At 46.0% G+C, this 27,364-nt stretch overlaps 2 protein-coding genes across 2 annotated transcripts in view; both read left to right on the top strand.

Moving 5' to 3' along the window:
* Positions 1 to 8,763: 8,763 nt before the first annotated feature.
* Positions 8,764 to 22,882, top strand: LOC109468698 (A disintegrin and metalloproteinase with thrombospondin motifs 10-like). The gene is made up of 10 exons (XM_019767015.1): positions 8,764 to 8,992; positions 9,915 to 10,022; positions 16,303 to 16,384; positions 18,070 to 18,374; positions 19,000 to 19,183; positions 19,808 to 20,022; positions 20,730 to 20,813; positions 21,568 to 21,713; positions 22,435 to 22,475; positions 22,773 to 22,882. The coding sequence occupies exons 2-10, from the start codon at positions 9,954 to 9,956 to the stop codon at positions 22,880 to 22,882; spliced, it is 1,236 nt and encodes a 411-aa protein (XP_019622574.1). The 5' UTR covers positions 8,764 to 8,992; positions 9,915 to 9,953.
* Positions 22,883 to 26,977: 4,095 nt separating this feature from the next.
* The window catches only part of LOC109472795 (A disintegrin and metalloproteinase with thrombospondin motifs 19-like), a 13,091-nt gene continuing 12,704 nt past the window's right edge, over positions 26,978 to 27,364 (top strand). Inside the window, exon 1 of the mRNA XM_019772661.1 lies at positions 26,978 to 27,033. Coding sequence (XP_019628220.1) covers positions 26,978 to 27,033 — 56 coding nt within the window. The remainder of the gene's footprint in view (positions 27,034 to 27,364) is intronic.

Here is a 27,364-nt window from a genome sequence, read left to right as displayed (position 1 = left end):
GATTTTCCCCACCAACCTCTGCTTGGAGAGTAATCTGAGCTGCGCTGGCGGAGGGCGGGGGGTGGGGGGCACCTTCTGACACCTTACGGCGGCGTCATATTCGCGCGATTCGATGTCGTAAAAGTTTCAAGAAGGCTGTGATAGAACCAACCACAGACCACAGGCATCCTTTTCAGACTTACTTAAAGGCATCAAATGCAATTTCAAGGTGGCAAGCCAAAAGTGAAAATGTTCTGAATATGGCATTCTGTATGATATTGCCGCATACTGCTTCACATTACCACATTTCAATCAGTATGTCATACTTCAGGCATTTAAAGCTGCAGAGTTCTTTATTTTCTGTGTGGTACCAAAAAAATTTATTCGGGTCCTTTCAGTAACCAATTTTTGTCAGAATTTTTAACATTTTAATTTGTGCTTCATGAATGTGGATATACATTGGGACAATCTTGTCTCAACTTAGCATGTAGATAAGTGACTAGACTTTGAAAAATATGGTTTCCAAGCCCTAAAACCTACATTGCATGCCTTGAAAATTTTCTTATCGCGAATAACGCAGCGGCTCAGTGCTGATGATGGATTCCATTAGATTCAATTAGCGCTAATAAGGGGTAATTATCAACCATACATAGATGGGTTTCCCTAGTTTTAGATTTTTAGATAGAAAACAAAAAATCACTTTCCTCATGAAACTCGATAATCCTCGTACTATAAGCTCCATCTGTTCTTACATTTACAACTGTCTTAAGAAGCGAGAAGAAGCAGAACCTGTACATATGTGGTTTTGCTATACTATACTATAGGTCTACCATCGCTATTTACCATGACCTGTACTTAGTTCGCAATGAGCAAAAATATCAGCTCTCTCTTTTCTGTGTAATTCTAATGCGGAGAAAGGTTTAGTTAAAGTCGCGGTAACAGAAACACCATCCTCCCGCCTGGTGTCTTGGAGCAAGGACGCCCTTGCTTGGAGTTACTTGATCGCTGAGGAGTTTGGTCGTCCCCGGGTCGCGCTCCACTTCTCTGATCTTCCCAGCTTTGTTTAATATGTAGTGTGTGTAAACGCAGTGTCAGTGGGCTTTGCTAAATTGGCATCGGGTTTCCGACCCCGAGAAGTGATCCCGCCGCCTGACAAGCTACAGCTGCTCGCCATGTCAGTTTGTCACTCCCACCAGCGACGGCCGAGCCTTCAAAAGACGCCGTTCCCTTGCGGCCATTCGCGGTAGTGCAGGTAATGAGCGGTGACGTGCCGTGTGATGGGATGCAGGTTTTACAAACTACTTACAGGCCGGGAGACGGGGTGACACACACTCCTTCGCGTTGTACTTGTCACTTCGCACGATTTCAACACCTACAGGCCTGCCTGCCACCGTTCTTGATAGACGCTCGCCTGGATGAGACACTGAGAAGAGGGCAAGAAACAGACTGTCAAACAAGTCACTTTGATTGAACAACTCAAGAGTTCAAAGACCTTTCAGGTTTCGGAAAAACCCAAGCCTGCACTGACCAAGTGACCAAGTGTGCCCGGAGGAAAAGATATCTTCTTACAAACACGACATTTTCAGTGCGACCCCAGGACGTAACACGGATTAGTCATAATCTGAACCTCCTCCTGTGTTCGGTCCAAGCTGCTAGTGAGAGCTAGCCTAGAGCAGTGGAGACAAAATGTGGCTATTCATCAAACTGTTTGTGTGTGCTAAAGAAACGTGGTTGTTATTTAGCCTCTACCAGGCACCGCGGATCGCTGAAAAAATGGTAGAATTTGCGACCCAAGGATTGGATCTTCTCTGGCCGGCTACCTCCCCTGGTATATTATTCCTATCCTTTATTTCGGCCAAGTTCTACTATTTTTCCAGCGATCCGCGGTGCCTGGTAGAGACTAGTTATTCTCCGGGCCGCCTGTGCGTCGTTACATCTGATTCTGAGCTTTCCTTTCTGTTCTCTTTTTGGCGTTCATCCTCCTCTTCTTCCGCTTCTGTCTCGTGTTTCTCTTTCTTCAATGTTTTTCTCCTGTCTGTCACCGTCTGTTCGCATTTCTCCGATCCGTTGCACCTTGCATGCACAAGGAAGGCAAGGTTCTTGGAAATGGACAGGTTCAACTCTGTTTCAAAACATATTTACCACAGTTTACTCCTATTATTTAAAACGTCCGGTAAGGTTACTTTACAGCTGGCTGATGTGCGCAACTTGTCGACGGCTTATTTAGATAAGTCCGGCTCTGTTCACTGTCGAGCCCTCGCTCCCTGTCCTTGGCACCATTAAATCTAACTTTATGTTCCCAGTTCAGATGAAAAGGCAGCAAGTCGGATTCACATGGTGTGTAAGGCTGGACTCTAACGTTTAAACCACTCACCACTACTTTTTTCGAAGGGCAGTGGGATCTTTAACGTGCTCGAGGTGTGGCTCTCTTCAAACACAGGACTTCCGGCTTTTTGGACGTCCATAACCGAAGCTAGGTACTCAATTTTACCCGAGTCGAGTGAGGAAGTAGGTGTAAAGTGCCTTTCCAAAGGGTTTGCTGGAGATTCAAACCCAATCACAAGACCATCTTGCCCCCTTACTGATTTCTTTTGCCATGGAAATCGAAAGTTACAACAAGCCATGACTTTGAATCGAGTATCCGCAGTCGACTTGGAGGGCCTGAAACCAAGTCTCTCATCTGACGGTTTCCTCACTATTTAGTATAGTTTGCTTTTAAACACCTGCAGCAGTTTTTTTATATATATATTCCAACATTTCACGACTAGACATGGTGACAGCACACTCAAGTTATATTTTATGCCGCCACCTGCAGCAGTTTGAAACCTAGACGCACTATGTTACACGGCACAGTCCCGAATGCGTCTAGATGTCCGACCCCGTTAGTTACAGTTGACGGGTTTGCTTCTAGAAGCCTCGGCGGAGTGGGGGCCGCGCTGGGAAAGTTGAACGCTAGGACGGTCAACGTCACTTTCACTCTTGTGGGAGACGAACAAGAACACATGCCGGCGTCACGCCTGGCTTTCATCGAAGTACTTTCGGTCACCTTTAGACACCGGAGGAATGCTTTACGTAGGCTTTACGCAGTAAGGTATGGGCTGTGCCCAGGGCTTTATTTCTTTGCACGCCACACGCACATGAGAGAACATGTGAGCACATGAGAAACACGTGAGGAAACATCGGCGTCGGGAAGGTGGAAGAACTGGTGTAAATCAGACAGTAGCCGTGTCAAACTAGCCTCTACCGGGGGCAGCAAACTATTCTCTTAGCTATAGCGCGAACCAACTCCCCTGACATATCATATCACGGTCCATTTTGCCAATTTCTACTCTAGTGCTCTTTTCATAGCCTCTACCAGGCTCCTAGAAGCGGCTATGGACGCCTGGAGCCTGATAGAGGGCAGGCTAATGTCAAACCGTTCTCGGTGTCATTTGCCCGTCCAACAAGGTACACTGGTACAGTATAGCCTATGTCAGGCCTTCTTCCGAGGGGGGTATGGAGAGTAAGATTCGGTGTAAATACGACCAGTAGTTGGCCAGGGGAGTGAGCTGTTACTGTAATGTTTTCCCTTTGAAAGCAGGCAAATGAACTCTACTATGGTGGCCAAACTCCCCTGGCAAACTATTCGAGACCTCAGTTGTGAGTCTGGTGGAGACTACCAACAAGGCACGAAACGACGTTGTAAGAATCACTTGGCAATGCCACATAGAGACATTCTTTCGACCAAGTTTGGTACCACGGTATACAGCTCATTCTTCCCTAGAACAATCGCAGGGTGGAACTCGCTGTCACCAAGTACTGTAGGGGCATTGTCATCAGATAGATTTAAACAATGTTAAGAGTAAGATGTTCAAGGGTTAAGTGTAACAAGTCGATCGGTGTCATGTAGCCAGCTGCCGCCGCGCCGCGTACCTGCGAAGCAGGTGTGTTACGCCGAAGGGCGGTTATACCTGCTATACATGTACAAAAGTTGGTGTGTTACGCCGAAGGGCGGTTATACCGGCTATACAGATACAGAAGCTGGTGTGTTACGCCGAAGGGCGGTTATACCGGCTATACAGATACAGAAGCTGGTGTGTTACGGCGAAGGGTGGTTATACCGGCTATACAGATACAGAAGCTGGTGTGTTACGCCGAAGGGTGGTTATACCGGCTATACAGATACAGATACCACGTCCTAACATTGGGTGTCAAACTCCAGCTTTCTCCAAGGACAGGAAACCGACGTTGAGGTTGACCGTACATAAATAAAGTTCATGACGTCATGTCAATGCCGTAAACGCTTTGACGCACTTATGAACCCGAAACGTCGTAAAGCTTATGCTATAAAGTTTGTATCGATTGAAATAAAGAAATCTGAGACCATACATTAACATTTAATACCGAGAAGTAACCAACCAACTGCAACCATGTACCGCAACCTTTATCCTGGCCAGGATGGCCAAAGAAAACCCGACAAAACTGCTAAAATACGCCTTAAACCGTCCAAATATCTGCTTGGAGAGTCCACAGTTCTCGCCTTCATGGTTAATCGCTAGCCTCCAGTTAGCATGCCAAAAACTTGGGGTTTGGGGGGTCTTCAGAGTCTTTGGGAGCTTTTATGTGCTATTTTCTGATTGCATATAGACAACATAGCCGGCCTGGTTAAATTACCCCCGTTTTTTTTTGAGAACTGGGCTAATCAGAAAACAGTCGAAGACCGTCAAACCCCCAGTTCTATAAGCCTGCTACGGAGGCTAGTTAATCGCCGTGTAGAGACCGAAACGTGATCATCTCGAGTACGTAACGGTTAAGGCAAAATTTGTAGCTGACCAAACGTGGCTCCCTGCCATACCCCGTGGTTGAGCGTCTGCCCCGGCAGTGCGTGGGTCACACACGGTTGTAAAAGGTCGTAAAACGAAAGCCGAGGATAGTGTTTCTGTTTTCCATCCAAGATAAACCAACCGCGTGATGATGTCATTAACTGGTTACACGCGTGGATTACACTTACCACACGTAGTACACGTCCTTTCAATTAACTTTTCACTCCTGCTTTTGACTCGTAAAGCGAAAAAGGTGCGCTCGTTGTTGTTTTAGTGATACCTTATAAGTGCCTGGATTTGTTTACATTCGCTGAGCGGAGATATAAGCTTCGCACCACTCTCACTGCCAGTCTCATTCCGCTGCTGGGCAGACGGGAACAGGTCCAATCCGCAAGCAACCTTCCGCAACCATCGCAGAGATCCGATCCTTGACCAACTCGCGCATCTTCGGGAGTTTTTGTACAAACACCAGGTAGGTTTTCTTTTGACCTCCTGGTTTGTTACAGATCGGTAATATTGTAACAGTGGGGGGTTTATAGGCGCTATCAACCGATCCAGTGATGGGTCTAGACCTTTCAGCCGATTCGGTAGGAGCGGGGTTTTTATCTGTTTCTACTCGCTCCTTGTTTGTTACAATATACTTCGTGTGCGATCGCAAACCGAGGGCATTCCTGGGTTAGTCGTTCATGTGTCGTACAAACTTCATGTCTTCAAAAAGCTGTCTTAGATCGATCCTTGTCAATGTTTGGTTCTGTCACAGCCTGCTTGGAACGTCTATGGCATCAAAAACGTGCGATGACCTACGATGGCCTACGACGAATGTGACTACGCCGTAACCGGTTCACGGGTTGACTTTTGTAAATGGTTGGAACTGAGTATGTAGATATCCTGCATTGCCTTAATCTCCAAGCAGATCCTAGGGTCTCAAAAATAGAGTATCAAATTGGCCAGGCAGTATCCAATTGGCCAGATAGGGTCCATGAGCGACCCAAGGTTGGTGGGGGTAGCGACCAAAAAACTGGCCATGTATAAAAAGGTAACGATCTTCCCACACAACCTCTGCTTGGAGAGTTGCATTGCCTTTCCCATGGCAGCTGAGGACATGACTAAGGAAACGTCCCTGAGCGCTGCAGGGCAGGTGGTTTCTAGATCTCACTGAAGTCTTCCATCTGCTGTTTGTATACGTGTATTCTACCTCCATGATACAAGCAAGCTCTTCAGAGCAGTATAAGTCGTTCAAGCTGGGGCAGGGCTTTCTCTGGGATTCTTTTGACTATCGGGTCTCTTCAAGAAGGTATTTCTAAGTCTTTGCTTAGTCTGTCCGCTTAGGTAGACTCGCGGTCGCATCTGATAACAGGTGGGCGCTCCACAAGGCTTGCGTGCATCTTGAGGCCACTTTTTCTGTTACTGTTTAGTTTTGCAACAATATCATTCTTGAACTGACCATGCCTGCTAATGCGTAGTGAAGTGTCTTGAAGGGCTTAGGAAGCTTGATCTGAAACCCAGTCCTTGTTTAAGCATACCTCAGCCTTTAGTCAGACTTGGACCTCGGATGAACGAAAGCTGTTAGTGAACAACATACAAGAATCCGATGATTAGAATCCAGTTCTAGAGATCTGAAGATCTGAAGTTCCAAAAGCTGTTGAAAAGTTTGTATATCATGTATCAAATACGATGTTATGGTTGAGTGAATCTAGTCTGCACTGGAAGGAACCTGTACTCTTGGCCCAGAGTCGCCAGGAGGTCCCCGTTGTAATTTGTTTTGCCGTGGCGGCAATGGGATCTAATGGCCACAACCTGCCAAGGCAAACTAACCTGGATGTCACCCATGCCCACCGATGACGCGCTGCATGGGAACTCACCTCTCTGAACAGTAAAAGCCTGGAAAATACGACAACAACCGATTTGGCGGAAGTAACTGGAACCTGAGAGTGGAAAACAGTAACACGGTCCAGTAACACGTCATGTGAAGGCCCATAAAGGCAGTAAAAATGAAGTGAAGTTAGGCAGGTAGCCATGCTCGCCCGCGCGGAGAGTAGGACAATGAACTCTTCTCGGTTATGTGACCGTAGTTGACCCATAGTGATACCGGATTGTATAGCCTGCCTAGCCCCCAGTTACTCATATCTAATGTTGAGATCTAACCTTGAGGAAAAGCGAGCTTTTCCGTCTTTCATTACGTCAGCTATTAAGCTACGCAAAGTAATTTTACTTGTCGGTCAAATTTTGGCATTTCGCTGCATGTGAAATGGACCTTGATTTAAGTTAACGCAGAAAAATAATCGCCATTAAGAGGGTTCTGACTGAATGAGAAGGAAACCAACGCGAAGTGTGTTTTGACGATCAACTTGACTGTAGCTTTACCATCTGCTCTTTGAGTTAACACCTTTTGAAGACGTCTTTTTCTTCTGGAGAACCTTCTGTTTCCAGTCTCCAGTTCCGGAAGGCGGTCTCTTACGGTTAATTGTTTGTCTGTGCATTTACTTAACACAAACACCTAGTACATTTGTACTGGCAGTGACCACGCAATATGGGATTCTCATGCTGTAATCTTGAACGGATTCCAAGAAGGGCTCCTGGACTTTAAGTCTCTATGAGAATCTCAATGCAAGTCGTATGCGTCATTATTATTTCTTGCGCCTCGCTGTTGTTGTTTCTGAGTTGTCGGTGTGTGGCGCGCGGCGTCCCAGGGGTGGAAGTGGACGTGAACTTGGAGAGAACCACATATGGAGAACCGTTAGGGAGCACCGTTGAACTTTAGCTGGTGAATCACCGCGACCGGCAGCTTTGGGGACGTCCCCGGGTTACCCTACTACTGCCGTACCCTGCCAATGCTTTACTTTCAGCTCCTATTCTTATCCTCCTGTTAAAAGGCGGCTATTTGCGTCCACCTAATCTCCGACTTATTGCCAATTCTTCAAGTGAAAGATTTCGGGGAACACAGGCAGATTTGTGAGGCGAGAGACCTCGGGTGGATTAGCCAGGACCTTCCGGTGATCCAGGTTAGCCCCTTGTTGAATAGATCGCTCTTGGCCGTGGACCAAACCACCAGCATCTTCCTGTAATAATAACTAGAAGCGAAAGTGTTTGAACGTGACGGACACTTCGTCCCTGAATGCTGATCAAGGTCTGGGGATTTTAACCGTGGGGTGTCTTAAACGGCTTTAAAATACGTCTTTTGCAGTAAAGTGGCCTTTCTCGTTCCCAGCAGTGGGACAGACGAGCCTGAGCTCAGCTGCGTGGACCAAAAATAGCCCCTCCAACTTCTAAAGGACAAAGACCTGTCTCCGCGCCACGACCTGGCTATATGCAGCCCCATGTTTTATAAGGTTTACGGCCTATTTGTGTCTTACATGCAGTCAAATCTGTGACCCAGTTGCCTTGTACGCACTGAGTGAAAGTTGAGAGTTTCCCCATTCCCCGCCGCCTGTATCTGGGCAACGCACACTTCCATGGACGCACACAGATATTCCTGCAACTTCAGCCTTTCTTTGTCCCTTTAATCTGACCCTGTGTAGTCCGACAAATTCGCCTGAAAACCGGGCGTTCACAGGAGATGACAACTATGTCTAATGGATGACATTGCCGGTCGTGGGGCTTTATCCTCAGACATCGTCTTTCAGGCGGTGACGATGTTACAATAATTAACTCAATCACGGCAACAATGGCCGGCAACCATAGCGAGTGCTCTCTCGCAGATACAATGTGCACTGACATTAAGTGAGAAGAAAGGAGGAAAGGCTACCTCCCAGTAGGGTACCTTGTGAGTTCGCGCTCACAGGCGCAGCGGCGAATCGGGGACTCCGCGTACAAGGTGATGAAAGGCAGGCTTACGTCAGATGACGTAGGGCCGTTCCGGCGTGCCAAATTGTTGAGGAAACCCGCCCGGTCACCGCTCGACTTTTTAATCCGCACGAAATGGGGGAGGAGCCCGGCTGATCGACAGATCTTTTATAACCTTTCCACAGGCGCGGGGTGAAGCAAATTATTCTTTTTGGTCACCAAAGGTCAGAGTAGACCGTGCCTGCGTATCGCTTCTCGATATAGCCTGGCTGTACTCTATATAAACGCGCAGACACTACAGCCGTGGTCACACTAGTACGTGTTATGTGCACCGACTCCCCGTCCGCTGTCGGGTTGGGTTAGAACCGAGGACTTTGCTCGCGACAATCACTGAGAGTTCAAGTGTCCCTACCGGAGTTACTAGCGCGGTGAGTGAGTATGACTTGGTTACGCTTATGTTATGTACTTCTTATTGCTCCAGAGGAAGGGTCGGTGCTTGCTACTACGAATTTCGCGGGTACTACGCTTGAAATCTGCCGTGCCCTAGTTGTATTCGGCGGTCCCACTTACGCAAACAGCGATTCCGGTGTGTTAGTTAGGCAGCAGCGATAAGATCGTAAATTTGGCATGGTTGAATTTGTAACTCCTAATGTCTCCCACAGAAACATAACAAGGCATAGTTTGTTCTTGAAAGAAAAATATTTATTCGTACACGAATCAGGTCAATGCGGGCCTTAATATAAGTTGTAGTGCGGTCTCGTGTGTACGTGAGTCGTGGTTGTGGCGTATTAGGGACAGGGCGATAAGCTTGTAGAATTTGGCACCGCTGACTTGCCCGGTCCCCTATGGTTTAGCGCGGAGACCTTGGACGAGGCTGCTAACGTGTGAAATGGATCCGTCGCGTTGCGGAGGTTCTCAGCACCCACAGGAACCTGCCCCTGGGTGTCTCTCCGTGGCCCGCTGCTAGTCTAAGCCGGATATTTCTTGTTTAATCATAGACGACACACATCACAAACAATGTTTTCAATTTGCGATGGTTTGGATAAATAACGCGGTCCGCTGCCCTCGCGGCACCAGTCCGGTTTGTTCCCAACGAAGTCATCAGCAGGCCGCGCCAGTGTTTTCGCTGCCCCCACGGCTCCCCTAGCTTGTGTGTACGGTTGGTTGTGGGTTCGGCACAACAATTACCTTCTGTAGGAATTCCAGTTATTCTTCGATCGGGGGTAGCATTGAAACCAGTCTCACGTCCAAGACCAACCCCGGTGGTCACGTGCAGCTTGTCAAGTGACTGTGTGCCACCAGTGAGGAACTAGCGTAACCGCTCCCATCCCTCCCTTCCCGTTCGCACAGGCTTGACGGCTGAGGGCGCAGGCAGTCCCGACGACAAGCATGAGGCACGCGGCACGAATCTTGGTCTTCTTCGCCTCTCTGGTGTGGACGGCGGGCCCGTCATGCACGGTGAGTACTATACACGCTATTACTACTCTCCAGTTTTACTTCATAGGATTGTTTCTCTATATAAACTACCTTCGTCAAGAAGGTTATGTTTTCAGTAGCTTTCGTGTGTGCGTCTGAACACAATATTCAGTAACTCGAAAAGTCTTCGACGGATTGTCGTGATATTTAGTACATGGGCATGTCCTGATGAGACCTCGAAACAATTAGATTTTGGGCCACCCTATTATCTTGTTTCCGTCGTTAGACAACGTTTTGCCATGTTCTTACGAAACGGGTACAAATGTTCTTACAAGGCAGACCAGGATTAGGTGGCAACTGCCTCGGGAAAGAAAGTCAGGAATCTTTTTTGAGTGATTTCTTGCAACAAAATTGCGGAAAAAAAGTAGTCGTTGGAAACAAAAGTCGGGGGTTGTTGGGGTCGTGTGGCGTAGCGGCAGAGTGCTCGACTCGGAACCAAGAGGTTCCGAGTTCGACTCCTGACATGCCACCGATCTTGTGCCCTTGGGAAGGTACTTTACTTAGTTTACACGACTTTCCTCAATTCGCTCAGGTGAAAATGAGTATTGTATTGTCCCCTGTGTTTGGCGCGGCATTAATATAAGTTGAAAAAACTTGAGTGTGCCGTCACCACGTCTGATGATTACATGTTGGAATATAAAAAAAAAGTCGGTCGCACTTACTGACAGAGCCCGTGTGTCAGATAGACGTGCGTCATGAGTGATCGTTGCGCTCGGGGGCACGTCGCTCGGGCGGCCGGGAATGGATGGTGCAGGGCGGCGGGGTCGGCCGGACAAGCGCGGACAGGTGTAGCGCGCTGACAAACACGGACCCGGCGCCATCCATCAACGTAACATGCTCTTCTCATAGTCATACCCATCTGCCGGGCTCGGGTCTATCCTGACATTCACGGCGTCACCGCGAGGATAGATCAATTAGGACAGGGAGCGGGCTGTCATTGCCGACACACACCAGCTCCAAGCGGATCGTTCGGTTGCAAGACACGGAATCTCCAAGCCATAATCTCCAAGCAGATCATACGGTGGCAATACAGTACCATCTAGAGAAGTGCTCATCCATGTTTCAGTGACACTTCTCTGGCCAATGGATACTGCCTTGCCAATCGTAGGATCTGCTTGGAGATTACGGCTAATCTCCAAGCAGATCCTTCCATTGCAATACAGTATCCATTGGCCAGAGTCGGTAGCTAAGGGACACTGCTCTGGTCAATGGATACGTACTGTCTTGCCACCGAAGGATGTGCTTGGAGATTAGAGCCGGCGACGGTATGACTTTTCTGTGTCCGACGAGAAACTCAGACGCCAGGAAGTTCCGAAATCGCAAACGGGCAGAAAAGCAACACCGCAGTTTTTTGTTACCCCGTCCGTCCTTTAGATTGGCAAAGCAAAATAAACAGCATCTCTCCACTGTTTAAACAATAATCATAGCCCTTGCCCCCTTTGTCAACCTTGTTGACTTTTACACACTTCCAGTTGATAAACAAATTTGCCCCACCACTTGACTGAATGAAGTACTTATGTGCTGTTTATCTTTGGTACTGAGTAGGAGTGCTCCTACCGTGGAAGGGGATCGTCACGTTTTTTCTGTCAGTAACACTGATGGCAACTGCCCTTTCTGTATACTAGTAGCCTCTACCAGGCATCGGGAGGCGGCTGGAAAGAGTAGAAATCGGCCAAATAGAGAGATAACATGCCAAGGGAGTTGGCCATGGTCTGCTCTAGAGTACAGTTTGCCGCACCTGAGAGCGGCCGATTTCTACTGTCTCCAGTAGCCTCCCGAAGCCTGGTAGAGGCTACTTTCTGTAGGCTTGCGCATTGAGATTCAACTTACGGGAAGATCATATAAAGGAAATACAGTCATACTGTAATCTCCAAGCAGATTCTGTGGGATAAGGAGAGTCTCTATTGGTCTCCTGTAACCATTGGCCTCCCCTTGCCCCACAGTATCTGCTTGGAGATTAGGTATACTGTACAGCCTCTATGCTATGCTTCTTGTGTACCAGACCAAATCGGAGGTCACTATTGTGATGCAGATTCGGAGGACCGCAAATTGGTTCCCTCTCAGACAGCGGAAAACGTTTTATTGCTTGTTCAGAGCAGGTACAGCTAATGATTCAGTCAGTAGTGTACTCAGAGCCATGTGCACTTATAACATACTACATATTGAGGACAAGTGAACTCACGACTTATGCGCATGTGGCGGAATGACGTCATGATCATGCCCTTGACTTTGCGGTTTAACAGGAAATGCTACATTTCAAACTTAATTAGTAAGGACAACGCCTTGTTTGTACATGTATTATCATCCTTCAGAAAACGATCGAAGTCATATCACGTTTGATTCCGGTCGCCATCCCTCCCCAGTAACTGTTAGACAAGACATGAGACACAAGACAGTGCTACATATGCATAAGCTAGTATCGGCATCCAGAACTCGCCTCAGTTCATCTCTGTGATTTTGATGCTTTTTATGCGACTTTCTAGTGGTGTGTGTGTGTTTTTTTTCTCTTGAAAGACGCATGACATGAAAAGCCTCAAAAACACAGAACCGGAACCCGGTATCTGCTTGGAGATCACCATGTGTTGTTTCATGTCATACGAGGGGCGCCCCGTCCGTCAAAAATGGGCACTTTTCCAAACCGAAGCGGCTTGTTTTAAGTTTCGCCCAATTATCGCGAGAAATCTTGACGAACTTTCATCCCAACCTGTGCCTGCCTCATGCACGTCTGGGAGAGTGGTGGGAACCTGATAGCCTCTACCAGGCTTCGGGAGGCGACTGGAAAGAGTAGAAATCGGCCAAATAGAGAGATAACATGCCAGGGGAGTTTGTCTGCTGGGCGAGAACATTGCGGCAAAATGTTGTCTCCCAGCTAACCTGGGTGCCAGACCCATAGCACACTGGACACAGAGTATCTCAGTGAGCATGCTTTGTGTCCAGTGTACAATAGGTCTGGCATCCAGGCTATCTCCCAGCAGACAAACTCCCCTGGCATGTTCTCTCTCGATTTGGCTGATTTCTACTCTTTCTGGCCTTCTCCCGAAGCCTGCTAGAGGCTAGGAACCTGTCTGCTCCGATATCTGCGTCCTGTCTAGGTAAGGCGGCCCGATGAAAACAACCTCACCTACGTCACCGGCCCGTCACGCTTTACGGGGCTTCTTTATCGCTGCCACCGCGAGGAGCTTTAAACCCTCCTGACGTCATGCGATTAGGGTCGGGTAGTAAATAGTACACCAAAGTGTAGCAGGCTTATAGAACCGGGGGTTTGGTGGTCTTCGGCTGTTTTCTGATCAGCCCAGTTCTCAAAAAACGGGGGTAAATCAACTAGGCCGGCTATGTTGTCTATATGCAGGTGATATACAACAAGAAAAAATAGCACATAAAAGCTCCCAAAGGCCATGAAGACCCCCCAAAACCCCCACTTTTTGGCATGCTATGGCGGCTAGTAAATAGTCCACCCAAGTGCCGATCTGAACGATACGTTTTCGCCTGATGTAGCCAATGCTCTGTTCTGGTTATGAGTTGTGTAACGTATGACAGCGTACAAGGTCTTACGTTACGACACATATTCCTGCCGCTCCTGACGTCATGCGATTAGGGCTGGGTAGTAAATAGTCCACCCAAGTGCTGTGTAACAGGCCTGACCCGAACTCTAGACTAGACCATTGACCTGTATTAGTTCTGAAGCACAATACAACAACCCGTACAATCGAAATCGACCCGACTCTGTGTCTTATATCTCTCTGATTAGTATAATAGTAACTCACGGCTAGAGATAGACACGAAAGTAAGATTGGCAAAGACCACGAAAGTTACAGCTGATCTGAACGATACGTTTTCGGCTGATGTTGCCAAATGCTCTGCTCTAGTTACGAGTTGTGCATGTAACGTATGACAGCCTACAAGGTCTTACGTTACGACACATATTTCTTGTTATGCCACATGTTCATACATCTCTTCTTGGCTAGTGAGGTTCACCACCCAACGTTAGCACCGCGTGATATGTTTAATCTGTACAGTGCAGCACCGCAAGAGATCAGTTGTCTAAACTAGTCGCCAAAATCTTTGCCAGCTTTATACATCTTACCGGCCTACAAAAACTGTTTGTCTTCAACACATATATCTAAACGTCGGGCATTTCATATCCACTGCACAAAGAAAAGAAATCATACTCCAATTTTTTTAGAAGTAGCGAAGGTTGACAGTTTCCAATTCACTTTATGTTTATATGTTCATTGTATTGTTAACTATAACTTAATCATTTCTGAATTACACTTGCAATTAACCTTCGGGCATGGATTTGCAATAAAGTTATATGACTGTTCAACGGCGGAGTCAAAGGCTTTCCGTCTACATGCGATGACTTCGGCACCATTGTAAAACTGAGGAAGGCAAACTCAGGCCCCGTAAATCCACACAGTTCAGAACCTCCGAGGAAACGCGATCGTGCGAGCCAGAGCTTGTCGCACTGGCAGAATTGTTCAGGTTTAACTTTAATGAGCTGGTGTGTGCGGAATAATTGAGGAAACCCTTCTAAGAAATGACCAGTCGGCCTTATCGGTCGTTCTCCTTGTTCCCCCCTGACGTCATCGTACAACAGAGGCGTTGGTCTGTAACAACAAACAGCCCGCTCGAGCGTGACAGGAGCAACTTGCGGTCCGTTCTCACCGAGAGTTACTGCATGCTTCCAGCATTCTTTCACTAAACCCAACTTGGGAGATGTTTTTCCTTGCCACAGACCCCGTGGCTTGGGAAAAAGCCTAAAAGGGCTCGACAGAAAAGGCAAGGAAGTCATAACCTTGTGCCAAACTGACTCGAACGATTCCAAGTCCCCTTTGTTCCCAGAATTTATTTCACTAGAACAAACCCTGAAGCGACAAATCCGGATGTTGAAACGACAACTGCTACCCAGACCTTGAGAAGTCTTGTTGCCAGCCTCTACGATTGGTTTTTTGTGTGTCAGCTTGTGTAAAGTTTGTTTTTCTTTATATATATGGCATATCACTTCTGTTTTTCCGGCCCAGCGCAGACATAAAGAACCCAAAGTACAAATAGAAGCGATATGCCATAATAAAAGCGCCTGCCCCCTCAAAAGGACACAATCGTTAAGTCTGTCAGGGAGGATCTTTGCACTAGTTTCCAAACTGATGCATTAGCATCATGAAACAGTTTCTCCATTTGTTTTACAACGTCAAAGACACGGTCACTGACTTGTACTTGTATGTGAAGGTTTCTGTAAAACGTAATTCAAGAACTATGATATCAAAATTTTCACACGTCGCGGCATCTGTTTCGTATAACATTAAAAGTTACATTCGTCATCCTTGGCACTTCACATGTCTGTTTATATGCCAGCAGAGCCCATGAGAAAGGAGCCCAGGCGGTAGGTGGTCGCAGATCCGGCTTTCAGTAACTCGGTCGCGCCTGCCGTCACAGTCAGACATCGTGTTATCTTCCGCACGAGCTTGCACGAGATCTTTAGCCTTTACCACAGGCTTCTGGAGGCGGCTGACAAGAGTAGAAATCGGCCAAATAGAGAGATAACATGCCAGGGGAGTTTGTCTGCTGGGAGAGAACATTTTGTCGGGAGCGGCAAACTGCCCACTCCCAGCAGACAAACTCCCCCGGCATGTTATCGCTCTATTTGGCCGATTTCTACTCTTTCCAGTCGCCTCCTGAAGCCTGGTAGAGGCTATGAAATCTTCAAGAAGCCTCCAAGAAGAAGGATATTCCGAGAAAGGTGACGGGACTGCTGAAGGCGCCGCGAGACTCGTGCGCGTCACGCAATATGCCAGGGTTCAGACGAGAAGAGGGGATTCCTCCTCCAGGCCATAAGAGTTGTGGTCCCTCGTGGATCGCCCGGGACAGAGAGGTGTCTGCCCGAAACGTTTTGCGTGCGAGAGCCTCGAAGTTACGCCAACAAATTAAACTGTCCGGGTTTTATATATTCCAACATGTAATCACAAGACGTGGTGACGACACACTCAAGTTTTTTAAACTTACATTAATGTCACCACCAACACAGGGGACAACATAATACACATTTTCACCTGAGTTAAGTAAGGAAAGTCGTGTAAAGTGCCTTCCCCAAGGGCACAAGATCGGTGGCACGTGAGGATTCGAACCCGGGACCTCTTGGTTCCGAGTCGAGCACTCAGCCGCTACGCCACACGACCCCTCACCGGGTTTAAAGCGTTGATCCTACAAAACACACAATCTCTGTATTAACATTGCACTCATCAATGTCTATCACTTCTCCCCACAGATGAGAGTATCCCCAAGAATACACCAACACATGACGAGAGACGAGATGAAGTTGCACTTAGGAACGGATGACCTACTTGGAAGTGAGTACGGAAAAGATTGTCCTGATGCACCAGGCATGTCGTCGCCCCTGATACGGTAGTTGGCGAGTTTACCGTGCCCTTGCCCTTCCTCGCCACAGCGGTTGATAGATGTGTCATTTCTGAACTCTGTCGCGCCTCGTTAGCAGCCGATATCGGATGCTTCGCAGCTTCCAATAGAGCTACTAGCGTTGCTCTCCAAGCAGTGGTTAGGACTGTTTTTGAGGTACTTTAAGCTTTTTAGGCCTTTTCTTGTCCTTAACCTAACCTCTGCTTGGAGAAGCGAGCGTGGCATTTCCAACTTTAGCAGTGTAGAGTCCTTGCTATGTACCTCGTTATCCACAAATATGAAAATGGACAAAAGCACTCGTAGGTACTAAGGAGGTATATAGCTACTAGCAATGCTCTCCAAGCAGAGGTTAGGCCTGTTTCTCTAAGCTTTTTAGGCGTTTCTACTTTGTCGTTAACCTAACACCTGCTTGGAGAGTATCGAGCGTTGTATTTCCAGATTCAATAGCCTCCGTAGCAGGCTTATAGAACTGGGGGTTTGCTGGTCTTTGGCTGTTTTCTGATTAGCCCAGTTCTAAAAAACGGGGGTAATTCAACCAGGCCGGCTATGTTGTCTATATGCAATCAGAAAATAGCACATGAAAGCTCCCAAAGACCCTGAAGACCCCCAAACTCCCAGTTTTTGGCATGCTATGGGGCTAGGCCCTTAACATGTACTTCATAATCCACAAACTGATAAAAATGGACAAAAACACACGCAAGGCGGACTTGCTAAAGCTCCCTTATCTTTTGGCAAAGGATGAAAGCGACTGGATCATCATCTAGTCAAGCGTTAAGCCTTGTAGTAGATAAACATCTGTATGGTTTAAAGGGCAGAGCAAGGACAGAACAACAAGTTGTGATGACTAAGACCATACATCACTTTATCGTGAAGCCACATGACAGAAACAACAGAAGGAGGACGGAAGTTCTGAACATTTATCTTGTCGGAGTAAACAATAGGTGTGTTACCGACAAAGGGAACTCTGACGTCATCACGATGACTCATGACGTAGTCGACGCGTAGTAAATCTTGTTGTGTCAAACACCAAGAAATGAAAGAACAAAATTGATTAGCTACATGTAATCTCTTCTTGTAATCTCTTTTCAAGTTTTTGTAATCTCTTTTGTATAAGAAAGAAGAAAGGGCAACTAACAGTAGATGATAGGTATTACAGGGATTACATAGTATTGTTGTAATATATAGACTCCTAGTACTCTCCAAGCAGATGTTGATGGTGGAAGATCGTTTGCTTTTTATATATGGCCCGTTTTTGTCGCTACCACCACCAACTCCTAGCACTTAGCATTAGAGTATAGCGTTCCAGTGTGCAATACTCATGTTTTTTATCCTCTCGACCACATTTGGTCACATTTGTGCATTTAGCCCATCTGGGCAAGGACATGCAATAGAGATTCATATATGTATATCTTCGTGTACTGCAGTTCCGGAATACGACGTCTTTGTTCCACAAGAAGTTGACCTGAAGTCGTACTTCGTCAGAATTTTTTTCAGATGTAAAGATGCTGTATGCATAGTTTGATGATGATGATGATGCATAGTTTGTGTTTCTATGTCTGTACCGTTGTTTCCCATGGGTTAAATACCTAAAATAAAGACATTTATTTTATTCATTCAGTTCCGGAATACGACGTCTTTGTTCCACAAGAAGTTGACCTGATGAAATCGGACTTGGCCAGTTCTGCCGGATGCCTCCATGACCGAGGCTGTGGAGACGGCGACAGACGGTTCTACTCCGTCCAGCTCTTCGGCACGAAACATCTGCTGAACCTCACCAGAGACATGTCTGTGGCGGCGGCCGGCCTCCGGGTCGTGGGGAAGAACGGGGAGGTCGCTCCTCGGACGTCCCTGGATTGTTTTTTCACGGGGGAAGTGAAAGACTTGCCGGGCAGCAGCGTCGCGCTCAGCACTTGCGATGGCCTGGTACGTATTCAAGCCTTTCTTCTCCCTAACGTTTAACACGGGCAACGACCAAAGGTTATCCTTTCTTAAAGACCAGGCATGTCGAATTCATCACTATAGAATTCGTCGCACAAAAGAACAGCATGTTATCCGCACCGAGGCCGCCTAAAAATAGTTAAGGGTATTGTTTGGTCTAAAAATACCCCCAGAAAGGATTATGCTGAACGCGTTTGGCACTGACTTCTCCTGTGTGTATATGTAGCATGGCGTGGTGTACTGAAGCTATGTGTTACTTGTTCACCATGTGCTGATGCTGGTTATTGGTTCACTGTGCACTGAAGCTTTTTTTTTACATTTCATGACTGGACATGGTGACGGCACACTCAAGTAATGTCAACTTATCTTATACCGTTACCAACGCAGAGGACAAATACAGGACAGACAATACTCATTTTCACTTGAGTTAAGTGAGGAAAGTGCTTTTCCTAAAGGCACAAGATCGGTGGCATGCCAGGACTCGAACCCGGGACCTCTGTATTCCGAGTCGAGCTTATAAGGTGTTACTGGTGTAGCGATGTGCTAAAGGTTCAATATGTATTTCTATATCTGTATTTATATATGTGTTTTTCTGAATAAAAAAAAAAAGCATGGCGTGGTGGTGGCTTCGGGGGAGGATTTCGTCATCACACCGCTGTCTGCGGGCTTGTCGCACCGCTCCAGGCACCCGAGGTCGCTGGACGGACAGGCGGGCAGACCTCACATCGTCTACAGGAGAAGCTCTCAGACGCTGGACGACGTCTCGGCTTTGTCGGAACACGGTCTTCTAAAAGGTGCTTGATAGATGCATGGAGTCTCTTTAAGTTTAATAGAGGAATGATATTTATCTGTATCTGTATAGCCGGTATAACCGCCTTTCGGCGTAACACACCAGCTTCGCATGCACGCGACGCGGCGGCAGCTAGCTATATCACACCGAACGACTTGTTACACTCAATCTTTGCACATTTAATTGCAGAAGCTTTCTAGTGATGATGCCCCAACTGTGCTTGGTGGCAACGACTTCCAGTCTATGATAGTTATTGGGAAATACGAGTTTTTGAACACCTCAATTCTTGGTTGATAACTCTGATATTTGAAGGCATGACTGTTTCTAGTTCTTTTCATGGCTATAGGCTATTACCAGGCTAGTAACTAATATGGTATACATTGTATACTTTTGTTCCACTTTCGACTTCCAAAAAAAATTTTGTCTTCACCTTATTTGCATATCAATCAATAGGTTGTGCTTATAAACCTGTATTTCCCCTCTGGTCTCTCAGTCACTGACGAAAGCTAGTGGATACTAGCTGAAACGTCTGACGTTTTCAAAATCATATTCAGTTGCTTGAGTAACTGCTTTTTGGCGTATCGTATTACCTGGATGTCTAACCTTCATCGACGCATTGTATACTTAGATGCGGCGGCGAAGCCCCTGCACCCCCGTCGTACCAAGCGGGGCGCGGCTCGCTCGAACTCGAGGAACCGTCTGTCCGCCTCCCGGAGGCTCACCATCGAACTGGCTCTGTTCGTGGACAGGAACGCCTGGGACAAGGTGGAGAGCCTGCACGAGGGAAGCGCCGAGGAGAGGTTCCAGTGGGCGACGACGTACTACCTCTCCGTTATCAACACGGTAAGAAGACGTTGCATTCTGTACTTGTACTGTATATATTTATAGACGCCCTATTCTATCTTCAGTGTGCTTCTTCAGTGTGCTTCCTTGCTGAATATTCAGCTTCAAACTTCGTTCCGACGCGTGCGCAATGCACTAGTATTCTTCATCAGGTCTGAATGACCAATAGCTCAGGTCACGTGACTTAACGCGTGCACTCGTGCATGCGACGCCAGGCACGTGTTTTTTGAGCAGCAAAGGAACGGAGCTCTTCTCTTGGCACCATAACAGTTTTCGCTGCTCTAAATAGATCTTAACTGAACTTTGTTGAAGCTTGCCTCGACTTAAGCCACGGTCACATACATCGTACAAAGCACCTACGATGTTTCTTCTGCGACTGTATCGCCGTGTGTCGTAGGTTTGAGCGTCTCTGCGACGTACGGCACGGAAAACTCTCACGCGATGTACATGTAGGTGGTTTCTTTGGATCCAGAGTAAAGCTTACTTTACTGTGTTAAAGGTCTTAATTGAGATCAATTACAAAGCAGAAACTCTATACAGGGGTTAAGTTTCGGATCAACGGTGGTCTAACATAATAGTGCTACCGCAAATGGCAACTTAACGAGCTTCAAAGCTTCTCTGGTCGTGGCTTAAGTCACTGTAAACAGAAGTTGAAATGTTGCTCACAAAGCGACTGACTGTGTGTGTTGTTCGTGTTACCCTAACAGGTGCAGCTGCTGTACAACAGAGGGTCCCTCGGACATCGCGTCCAGCTCGCTGTTTTACGACTCCGGATAATTGAGGGCAATGAGGTGAGACCGCCGGCAGATACACACCGACTGGATACGCGTATCAAATTGGGTCCATACGGACCGCTTCAATCATCGATAAGTGGTAGATTGACGCCGAGTGGGCCCAATTATGAAAGATAATGTAAGCGTTCGGACTGCCCTGGAGGAACTTGGCGGTAGACTTGAAAGGGGCCGTTGTTTTTGACCAATCGGAGTAAACTCCGATACAGTCACTAAAGGCATAACTTTGTTGATCGGTATTCCGAATATTTAAAATGACGAAGTGTTGGTATGACTCCTGCTGCAGGGTCGGTATGCAGTGTGACGACAGATGAGAAATCACAAGACAATCATGAGGCATATTTTTGAGTAATTGATATCTTCATCTTAAGAATGGCACGAGATAATCATCAATCATTTTCAGTAATTGATATCTTAATCTCGAGAAAGTCACAAGACAATCACATTTTATGCATGAAACCAATTTTAAGTAATTGATATCTTTAACTTAAGACAGTCATAAGAACATGCCATGTATCATAATTATGTACGCACAATGAAGTTGACATTCAATCTAGCCACGAACAGGGTACAGGACAGCTGCTGAGCACAAGGACACTTTTAATTGTTATTTCACGTAAACGAACCCAACATACTTGACGAGAAGAGAAGGGGTCGGCTATAAACGCAAAGGCATTGCATTAGCTACTCGATAAATGATCATGCTTCGTATCACCTCAGTTTGAGGATGACTCCTTTACCTTTTCCTTCACAGTTTGCAACAGACAACAATGACACTGAGAAGACCTTGCACAACTTCTGCAAGTGGCAGCACACCCAGAACCACGGCTACAACAACATCATGTACGATCTTCCCGACGACCACCCTGAGCACTGGGACCATGCCGTCTTCATCACAGGGTCAGAGAAAACATACACTCGTATTTTCCTAACACACGTTTTATGCATGGAACCAATTTTAGCAACGCGCTGCATAATTGTGGCTTGATAATAGGCATTGTAAACTTATATTTTCATAACACACGTTTTATGTATGGAACCAATTTTAGCAACATGCTGCATACATTTGTACTTCAGGCAAAATAATAGAGATGGTATACTTATATTTTCATATTTATGCATGAAACCAATTTTAGCCACATGATGTATAATTGAGGCAAGATCGTTGAGATCAAATAGTTATATTTTCATAACATGAAACCAATTTTAGTAACACACTGTGTAATTGAGGCAAGATCACAGGAATCTTACAGAATTGCTTTAAAGAGTGTCAAGGAGAGAACAGCGGAGAATGGGCTAAGGAAAAGAAGCGATGGATTATTTGCTTGCTCTGACACTTGGCACCGTGACCCACAGAGCCACTACAACTCCTGTCAGGCCCCATTACAACTACAGCAGGTCTTACAACACAGCTGCACTGCAAAAATGCAGCAAATTTCCCCCAACTTAGTTTAAACCTGCCTAATGGCCAAGTGAGTAGAGTGTTCACCTTGCATTGGGTACTAAGGTTCATCAATCACCAGCCAAGTCATACCCTATACATTATGGTGTAAGAAGAACTTTAAATAATTTTTAAAAAATGTAGCACGCTCTCACATGTATGTCTCACGTCTCTCTACAGTATGGAGATGTGCCGACCAGGCCAGTCATGTGCAATTGCAGGTATGTGCTAGTAATACCTCGTATCTAATTAGCATGATTGGGAATAACCATTGCAATGAGAATTTTCAGAATTGTACATGAGGAATAATCAACTTTTGACGTTCAAGTCTCAACAGTTCTATAATGTTACAGATTTACCTTTAGAAGGGAAATTTCATGTTTTAGCTGTCCTGTATTTGTTTCTATGTGTGGGACACAACACCAGCAAAAGCTGCCTGTGTCCCACGTGTGTATTGCATTCTTACAATTTCAATAAATCAAACCATAACTCACCTGGCCCGTGACTGATGTCCCCAGGTATGGCACCTGTGTCAGGGATGTGCTCAGAAGACAGGAGCTGCTCACTGAATGAAGACAGCGGGCTGGGAAGTGCTTTCCTACTGGGGCACGAGATTGGGCACAAGTAAGTCCCTGTTGTTTTTATGCATTATTTTTGTATCGTTTTAGTTTTAGCATAACAGGACACTATTAGTTAGTCTATTCTTACAAACAAATCAGTTTTAGCAGATTACCCACTGAGCAAGAACAACTTAAAAGTCACAACTGGCACCTACAGGATGTTGATAATTGGGTGTTTTGGCAATGGAAAGTACTTAAGGGCACATGGGCAATACTGTGAAGTTGTTTTGGCAATAGAAAGAATATTAGGGTAAATGTGCCACACTTACTGCCAGGGACAACACCCACCTGTTCATGTACAATGTATTACTAAAGCAGTTTACAAACAGAAACTGTGTTTGAACCAAGCTAAAGACAGGTATGTACAATGTGTGTTCCTGATAGCCTCAAAACAAAGTGAAAATCTTTTAATAAGGTGCTGGCTGTCTTAGCATGATAAGTGTTCACTTGGATATGGAGGGCCCATATGCCAGGCCAGTCCCATTTTGAACTTCGGTAGGGATGTGGATGTGGCTATGTCTGTAGGTTAAGTTTGTTCCAGTCTGTTATGGTGTATGGAATGTAGCTGCTGCGGCATGTGTCTGTTTTACAGTAGAAAGTTGGCAGGCGGAGTGGGTTTCAAGGGAATACAAATTTTTCTGTTTCATTCAAAAGTCTAGAGGGAATCCCTCTCATTTCTATATTCTAACCTGTTTGTGTTTTGTTGTGGTCAGTCTGGGCATGCGGCACGATGGAGACCAGAACAACTGCGCCGACGGTCAGTTCATCATGGCCACTCACACCGGGCCGGGCCACATGGAGTGGTCACCCTGCAGCGCTGACCACTTCTCACACTTCCTGTTGTAAGTACACATATTAATTGTCTTCACCATAGATCTCATGTCTTACTAGCCTCTACCAGGCTTCGGGAGATGGCTGGAAAGAGTAGAAATCAGTCAAATAGAGAGATAACATGCCAAGGAGTTGGTCCGCTAGAGAGAACATTTGCCGCTCCCAAAGCCTGGTAGAGGCTAGCTACATGTGTAGCTAATGTCTTACATCTTTAATGTGTCTTTCCCAAGTGGGACCTAGGGCGTATTAATCTCCAAGCAGGTCTGGTGAAGCAAGGGGAGTCTATATTGGCCGCCTGTATCCATTGGTGTGGGGCAGCCAATGGGTACTGGAGGCCAATATACATTTGTAGATTCCCCTTGCTTCACCAGACCTGCTTGGAGATTAGGGCAATATCAGTCAAGAGCATCTTGGAAGACCTGTTCTTTGTTTGATAGCTAATGGAGTCAATAAAGCATCCTTAAGTCTGGTCTATTCTACACTTTTTTAGTCCTCTCTTACATACTGTCCAATTCACTCAAAGAAAAGAAAAAAAAATCTTATCACAAAAAGCTTATTGAAGAGTTTTTTTGGGGCAAGTTATCCCGAATTTGCACTATTGGCACTCCTCCCTACTTGTTTTGATTCTCCTGATTTGTGTCAAGGGTAGAGCAGGTCTGGGTTTGATTCCCGGGTCAGACCTACATTGTGAAGGTTCCAAGAATTCCCACGGACTCCCTCCCAGTCAGGAGGTGACTGTGTCCTCGGGCTCAGGGTTCATTTCGCTTAGCGTGATTATGACGAGTTTACTCTACCGGAGTCTCTGACAGCTTTGCGAGGTAGAGATTTGAGATTTGATCAAATTCTGGCAGACCGAAATGGGATTGAGTCTTGTGTTTTCTAATTTCAGTGAGTGAGAACAGACCAATCGGATTGCTTAAACGACAGCCAAAGCCTACGAGCCCTCCCGAGTTGGCTTTGACGGCTCTGAAGCAGGATAGATTTGATAGAATTCTGGCAGACTGAAATGGGATTGAGCCTTGTGTTTTCTAATTCCAGAATAGACCAATCGGATTGCTTAAACGACAGCCTATGCTATTAAGCCCCTGAGCCCCTCCAAAGTTGGCTTTGACAGCTTTGAAGCAGGATAGATTTGATAGAATTCTGGCAAACCATAGGATTGAGTCTCATGTTTACTAATTCCAGAACAGACCAATTGGATTGCTTAAAAGACAGCACATTCAAGCAATTAAGCCCACAAGTCCCTCTCCTACGTCGGCTTTGACATATATAGATTTGATTGAATTCTGGCAAACCATGGGACTGAACCTTGTGTTTTTTTATTCCAGAACAGACCAATCGGATTGCCTGAATGACAGCCCGAGCCCACGCGCCCCGCCCGAGTTGGCTCTGCCAACAGGAGAACTGCCAGGTGAACGCTACACCGCAGACCAGCAGTGTGAGCTGCGCTTCGGAAAGGGGACCGAAGAACACAAATACTTCCGCAGTGTAAGCATCAAGTCTTCGTTTCTTAAAATTCAAACAGGCAAATGAGTTCCAGAAACTAACATGACTTCTAGGGTAGCATCCTTCAGCCTATCAAACTATTTTGAATAGAAATGAGTAGATTTTGAATAACAGCTTTTATAAGGTAAATACTTTTCAATCAACATCATTGCTATCATTGCTGCAACCACCTGTTAGCAGAAGTGAGTGACAATGTTTTTAATCTTTGTTTGCAAAATCATGCCCAAAGGCTAATTGCATCAAACATTTCATAGTAAAAGTACACTATTAGTTATGAGTACAATGAGTACAATTTCAGCCTGATCAATCATAAGGTACTGAATTGTGGGCTTTGACGTCTTCTTTGAAGGCAGTTGATAATGTACTGTCCCACATTCATGACGTTAACGTTCTGCGGTTTTGTGATTTTAGGAGAAACATTATGTTGATCTTCTAAACAAAAAAAAACTCAGGGAAATTGTGCGAACTCACAGGATTTACATCATGTTATGTTGTCCAACTGTGTCAAATAATCTGTTCCTAAATGTTTTACACAGAGCATCTGCACGAGACTGACATGTCTGGACAGGCCCAACCACAAGATCTGGTGGAGCTCCTCACCGGCCGCCGAGGGAACAAGCTGTGGCACCGGCAAGGTCAGGGCACATCCAACGTCCTCTAGTAGTCCTGACTCCAGTTCTTAATCAACATACCAGCCATAGCTACATGTACAATCATGCAGTATGGCCGTCTTGATACACTAACTTATAATGCCTGATGTCGGCAAGGCCTTGATATACTGTTGCAGAATGCTGGAGTGTGACTTACGACTCTAGTCTAGGAATGTGTAAGACTTGTCACTGTGCCAAAAATGAAATGAACTATGTTTTTATAAGTAATTAGTTGTTGAAACTTTTTAAAAATGTGTAAATAATCAAGATTGAGTTAATTTTATCAGTGGAATTTTAATTTTAATTTCAATTTCAAAACTTTTATGTTCTCTGAATATAAATATCAGAATACTGTTTGAAACACCAAAATGAATATTTTGTCCATTTTTGTGACTCTATTCTGGAAACATGCACATTGACAAACTAATTTATAACTCTAACAATTTAAATAAACGATTGCACTTGACTGAAACATGTATGGATCTTTCCACAGTGGTGCCGTGGGGGGGAGTGTGTCCTGCGTACCAGCACTGCTCCGGCCCCCGTAGATGGAGGGTGGAGCGTCCCGTCCGAGTCTGACTTTGGCAGGTGCTCCCGGACATGTGGCACTGGAGTGATGAAGGCAGAGAGATTCTGCAACACCCCTGTGTGAGTTGTCCAGTCATTAAGATATTTTTGCCAGGGCTGCTAGGGATTCGAACCCAGAACCTTTAGATTCTAACTCAACAACCCTAACCATAAGACCCCAACTTGTCACCTTTAGAGGTTATACCTGTCATACAGATGTCAGTTGTTTGAATGTTTCAAGATTCACAATGTTTTTAGGAAGAGTTTTTCTGAAGGAGAGCAACAGTTGAAGCGTGGCACTCAAAATTCATTCACAACTATATATAACATTACAAATACAGGTTAGGTGTAACAAGTCGTTCGGTGTAATCTAGCCAGCTGACGCCGCGCCGCGTGCCTGCGAAGCTGGTGTGTTACGCCGAAGGGCGGTTATACTGGCTATGCAGATACAGATACATCTGGAGTAAACATTTGATGCATGTTAAACATTGAGAAACTAGATCTTAATTCACGATGTACATTTTTTCATTGCATGTCACAGCCCAGCCAATGGAGGTCGGTACTGTGTTGGAGAGAGACTGGTCTACAAGCTTTGCAACACCCAGGTATGTGGATCACTGGTTAACCTTCCAAGGTGGAATTCAAGAGTTTAAAAATTAAAGTCTTGTCATTGCAAGTGAAGTACAGTACCTGTACAAGTGACTACCTCTATGTAAGGACCACCTGGCCTATGTGGCCACTTCTTGGTGGTAACTTACATTTTGTACTTTCTCCCATTGGCACAAGCATTAAGAACCCTGTCTATAGTGGCCACATGTCCACATAGACCAGATTTTATTGGTTCCCTAAAAAAGTGGTCTTTTTGGCCCAGTACTGACTGTAACGTTACAGGCATCCAACTGCTGAACACAGAAATGCAGAAATGCAACCCCCCCC

Source organism: Branchiostoma belcheri, unplaced genomic scaffold, assembly GCF_001625305.1.
Source record: "Branchiostoma belcheri isolate BF01 breed outbred unplaced genomic scaffold, Haploidv18h27 scaffold10, whole genome shotgun sequence".
NCBI lineage: Eukaryota > Metazoa > Chordata > Leptocardii > Amphioxiformes > Branchiostomatidae > Branchiostoma > Branchiostoma belcheri.
Note: the sequence above shows the minus strand (reverse complement) of the source record. Positions and strands in the feature narration are given on the sequence as shown.